The sequence below is a fragment of the Bacillus rossius genome, chromosome 8, assembly GCF_032445375.1.
Source record: "Bacillus rossius redtenbacheri isolate Brsri chromosome 8, Brsri_v3, whole genome shotgun sequence".
Lineage (NCBI taxonomy): Eukaryota > Metazoa > Arthropoda > Insecta > Phasmatodea > Bacillidae > Bacillus > Bacillus rossius.
This window is the reverse complement of record NC_086336.1, coordinates 66,879,868-66,885,523: the sequence shown is the minus strand read 5'-3', so window position 1 is coordinate 66,885,523 and position 5,656 is coordinate 66,879,868. Positions and strand designations below refer to the sequence as shown.

Genomic DNA, 5,656 nt, shown 5'->3' with positions numbered 1-5,656 from the left:
CAGGGAAGAAGACAACAATGCTAATGATTACAAAATAAGTAGAAAAAAAATTTAAGGCAAAACATACTGCAAAAACAAAAAAACCTGGTGGACTCTTTTTCGGATAAAAATTGCCCTGCATCGTCAAACGCATCACTTGAGGGTCCCCCCCCTACCTGGGCACGCATGCGGTGTGCTGAGCTTCACAAGAAGACTTGTGGTTTGAAAATTCCTAAACTTATTTGAATGGCGTCTGTTTACGAAAAGTAACTAAGGTCAGGTATCTGAGTTTGGAATGGTGGATTAGTTTCCTGATTTCATTTTTTAGTGTCATTTTTTGAATACTGAAAATTGTTATAAATTTTTACAATTGTGATCTTTCGCTCAATTTACAAAAGAATAGACTCTCTCATCCAAGTGAAACTCAAAGTCTGTGAGATATTTCAAAAAATTAAATGTAACTCTGTTTCCCAACGACCCAAAGTGACAAAAAAAATGCGGGCTGCAAGTGTGAGTCGGGCCCAAAACAAACTGTAAAATATTACCAGAGGTGAATATAAGAAATAAACTATAGGTCACCGAACAAAAGTGGCCTGACAGGCCACACAATACATAAATTTACAGGTAAGAAACTTCTAGCATAGATTCTTGAAAGCACCACAGGTACATGCATTACACCTTTATTTTCAATTATACACCACAGAAATTTATAGTCAAACCCATTATCTCCCAGTTGCCTAATGTACACTGGAAAAACTGTGCTTCAAATCACAGCCTTGCACTTGGGAGGCAGAGTATTTCACTCGCTGAACCTGCCTGTATGGTGAAACCCTTAGTAATAACAACTTACATTTTGTTTTCACAGTAGACCAAGACATGACAATTCGTCGTTGAAAGAGCCACTATTTTTTTTTCACAGATTCATTTCAGTCCACGATGGACACAACTTGCCTATTATAAAATCAAGTCTTTTTAGAATGCTCATTGGTCAATAGTAACAATCTTTCGCTGGTTACACCTGACAGGGTAACAACTTCTTCTCCTTGTCTATGACTGGCTCAGGGTCGTAAAGAGCAGTGTAGTCCAATCAACAACACGAAGCAGATGCGTACGTGCTCAAGTCTTGAGTGCTACCTAACGAATCCACAAACAATCATAATTGTACTCATTAAAATCAAATCCACTAAGATAAGATTCAACAAAACATAAATTCTAAGTGCATGCTGAATTTTACGAAATGAAAATTCGTCACAAAACTGAGTGTTCCGAGGTGGCTCGTAGAGTGGCGTGCTCCCAACACGGCAGACTCTTCTGTCGAGCTCTCTCCGGGGGAACCCGCGACGGGACCGCGGGTCACGCCCGCAGCCCGACGCCGCACGCCAGCAGCAGCTGCAGTTCCCGCACCTCGAGGCCCCACAGCGCTCGGTGGGCGGGGTTCGCGCTCAGGTCCGCCAGCTTCAAGGTCGCCACCTCGGGCACTGCCCCCGACCTCACCAGGGTTCCCACCACCGAGCAGTAGGCACCTGCGAGCCACATCCATCTCGCACCAACCACACGCACTCGTGACATGCCCCGCCGCCACCGTAATCTAACACACTGAAAGCAGGTTTAGAACCACAGCTGTGTCGAGTTAGCAATTTTGCTGGATTATCAGACGTCAATATAGATTTAACAAAACAACCAAAGAAAAATTAATATGAAATACAATTCTATCTAAAACAATCTGCTCAAACAAAAGAAAAAAAATAAGATTACAATTGGTCTTCTTAAAAAAAAAATAATTACAGAAATGTACCTGTGCAATGTAAACTGCTATAAAACAGGAAACACTGTACTGGGTGAAAACCAACATTAACAATAAACTCTTGGCCAACTAAAATGTCAGCAGCACAGAAGGTACCTAATGTGTATGACCTAGTTTTGATACGCGGAAATGCCCAACGCAAAATGACGGATAAGATGATTGTGCATTTGATGGGTGAAGCTGTGCAGTGGACTAATATTGTTAACCTACTGTGCGTTATCAGTGGCCTCTAGACCCAATGCATATTTAATAATAAAACATAACACATTGCCAAAGTCTAAAGATTGAAATCCACCTGAAAAATTGGTTGTCTGTAAAGTCGGTTTACGGACGATAGTTTAACGTGACAAAGTCATAACAAAACATTGATGAAATGATTGATCCAGAAGAAAAGGAAATATCATATTCGGCCTGAGACTGAGCCGTAAGAGGCTTTTGCAACCAAACCATTTAGGCATTAAAAATATTATTATCTTTGAGGAAATTTTTTTTTTTTTAAATTTTTTTTTTTTGTATGATAAATCTACCTCTGCATACTTTTATGAATAAAATTGAATCATTTTTATTGAATTATCACTATTTTGTATGGATACAAAGCAGTGAAATGAAATGTGCAATTGAATTAATAAATTTAATTTTATTTGCATTCATTAATTCAAATATATTTATTACTTCTGAAATGTTGCGTGTGCCGTATTTATTTTTACAAGTAAAAAAAAAAACCTTTTGCAGCTGTCGGGTTTCGAACCAACAACCTTAGGTTTAAAAGTTAGCTATGCTAACCACATGCCCACAAGACCATACTTACAATATAGTTTCAGATGTTTTATATATATATATATATATATATATATATATATATATATATATATATATATATATATATATATATATATATATATATATATATATATATATATATATATTGTAACACATTATAAATCAGTTTGGTGTATTTGGGATGCGTATATATATATATAAATTTTATTCACGGTAGAGGAATAATATTATTTCGTTTTTATAACACGATTTTATAACAAATACGCATCCCAAATACACCAAACTTATTTATAATGTGTTACAATATTTTTTAAAACATTGTGCAAAAGATCCTGGGTGTAATTTGAATTATGTGTAGGCCTAACTGTAAAACACCATTGTTGGTTCATGACGTATTTGAATTTTTTACATTACTTTTAAATAACCATACTGATTGTGCTGAAAATCGGTGGACGATCGTTAAATTACATAATATTAATAATTAAAATTACGAAAATATGATTGAAAAGTCAAATAGATGGTTGTGCCAATCGAGTGGAAGAGAGAGGCCACGCATGCGTACAATGAGCAAACAGGACACATCCGTAGTGGGACACTTTTTCGTGCGTGCAGCCGGCGTTCATCGATTTATTAGACGTCACGTCAAAAAACTGTGAACGTGAGCGGTAGATAGGTGCCAAATAAAGAATGTGTTGAACCACAGAATACTGGGTTAAAGATCATTCACTGTAAGTACTGGTTGAAAAAGTGAGCATTCCACCCTACAAAAGAGCAAGAAGTTTTATTGCAATAAGTACAGAAGTGAGGTTTGTACACTAACCTAAGGGGCTACCCCGAACTGATAATTTGGCAAGCCGGGCAATCGCCCAAGTCCCCGTGACTAAAGGTACCCCATCTCTGTGTTTATAATTTTTATATCACATATTTACCTAGTTTTATTTTTAAAATATTTGTTTCTTTATTTTTAAGAGAAAAGTTGGTAAATATGTACAGTCGCGGTAGATGCCAAAAAAATGCTAAAAATCCGAAAACACTTTTATTCTGTGCTCTTTCACTTCCTCTTTTCAAATCAACCGGCGGAGATAAGAAATTCCAACTACTTTCGGAGATATCGAATTTTTTAATTTTCATCACAATACCTGCGTATTCATGCGGAAAAAAATGCTAACAATTGCTAAATTAAAAAATTCGATATATCCTAAAGTATTTGGAATTTCTTACCTCCGCCGGTTGATTTGAAAAGAGGAAGTGAAAGAGCACAGAATAAAAGTATTTTCAGATTTTTAGCATTTTTTTTGGCATCTACCGCAACTCTACATATGATGAAATTAAAAAATTCTATATCTCCTAAAGTATTTGGAATTTCTTACCTCCGCCGGTTGATTTGAAAAGAGGAAGTGAAAGGGCACAGAATAAAAGTATTTTCAGATTTTTAGCATTTTTTTTGGCATCTACCGCGACTGTAAATATTTACCGAAAAGTTGCTCTCATTAATAAGTAGGGTTAGTTCTGATGTCGCATGATTTAATCCCAAGAGTGTATTTTTCAGATCATTCCCGACTGGAATCAAGCCAATATTATGAAAATGGTTCTTTTGGGATAAAAATATTTTTCATCCCAAAAGAAACATATTCATAATATTTTTTAATTCGGTATTTTCTTGGAATCCGTAACTAGGTGTGGACATATTTCGTTAAAATAAAACTAAACATACATACCATCATTTATCCAGCTCTTGTCGCCAGGAACACAATCGCAACTAAAAACTTTGAGGCTTCCAGTAGAATCCTTCAGCATAAAGTTGTTTACGTCAGTCACTTCTTCAATGAAGCCTTGAAGCCAAACTGTTCTAAAATGTATTTGTTTCCTATATGCTTCTAAGTCAAACTGCCAGGTTTCACCGTCTTCATGCGCACTTTGTAAATTAATAGCAAATACTTTAACAGCGGGCTGAGTAGCGTCATGACACACTTTATTCGACCACTCTTCTTGCTTATGGTAACAAACCATATTACCACTCAATAGCAGGATTTTACTGTGATTTAAATTTATTTGAATCTATCCTGCCGACTCGAGGAGTTTGCGGACCATTATTATTTATTTATTTATTTATTAAGTTTGGTGGCCTACGGCTGAAGCACACGGCCATGGGTTAATTTTTGACGTATGCATCTTTATATAATATAATATAATAATTTACACCTGCAATTGGGCTTCCGCCCGGTGGCAAGGAGTTCCCACCCCCAACTACCCTCACTCCTCTCCCCTCTGGAGCCTCCTTCGTAAGTCCTTCCCTCCTCCCAGATCCAGTGTCCTCCCCTCAAGTTCGTTCCACTCTCGCCCCGTCCTCACAAGGAATACCTGTCTTCCTCTCTCTGTCCGTCTCCATTCTCTCTGAATCTTCCACTCATGATCCCTCCTTCCTCGATACAGCCCTCTGTGCAACCTAGCTCCCAGCTTTCCCCAGCCCCCCTCCCCCCCACGAATTACCTTATTCATTCTCACCAGCCTTTCCACCTTCCTCCTTTCTTGCAGTGTGCCCCACCCCAGCTCCTTCATCATCACCGATGGTCTGTGAGTTTCCCCCATCCTGACTTCGCCTTCCCTTCTCCTCCACATATTCGTTACCCATCTCGCTGCCTTGCGCTGCACCCTCTCCAACTCCTCAATTTCCTTCTCCACATAGGGGTCCCACACCGCCGCGGCATACTCCAACACTGGCCGTACCAATGTCACGTACGCCTTTTCCTTTACATTCCTACCTGTCCCTTTCAGTGTCCTGCTAAGCAGCCTTAACCCCATTCTGCCCTTCTTCACCACCTTCTTGACCTGCTTTCCCCACCCCAAGTCGTTCTGCAGGATCACTCCCAGGTACTTATACTCCTCAGCTTCCTGGATCACCTGTCCCTTCCAGCAGTACACTTTTCCCTCCACCCTTCTCTTCCTCGTGAACCTCACCACCTTTGTTTTCCCTACGTTTATACCCATTTCATTTTCTCTCGACCAGCACTCCAGTTTCTGCAAGTCCTCTGCCAGGTGCGCCCCTTCCCCCACAGTTTCATAGAGCACACAATCGTCCGCAAACAACCGCAG

General features: G+C 39.1%; 1 protein-coding gene across 1 annotated transcript; it reads right to left on the bottom strand.

Annotated features, from left to right (window-relative positions):
• Positions 1-643: 643 nt before the first annotated feature.
• LOC134535158 (recQ-mediated genome instability protein 2-like) lies at positions 644-4,676 on the bottom strand. The gene is made up of 2 exons (XM_063374145.1): positions 4,282-4,676; positions 644-1,502 (listed from the first exon to the last, which is right to left on the bottom strand). The coding sequence occupies exons 1-2, from the start codon at positions 4,571-4,573 to the stop codon at positions 1,333-1,335; spliced, it is 462 nt and encodes a 153-aa protein (XP_063230215.1). The 5' UTR covers positions 4,574-4,676; the 3' UTR covers positions 644-1,332.
• Between the last annotated feature and the right edge of the window lie 980 nt (positions 4,677-5,656).

Excerpts from the sequence above, each read along its gene's own strand:
- LOC134535158 (XM_063374145.1), bottom strand. The coding sequence starts at position 4,573 with ATGGTTTGTTACCATAAGCAAGAAGAGTGGTCGAATAAAGTGTGTCAT. Across the intron at positions 1,503-4,281 it reads CAAGAGCTGGATAAATGATG|GTGCCTACTGCTCGGTGGTG; the intron begins GTATGTATGTTT and ends TGTGGCTCGCAG.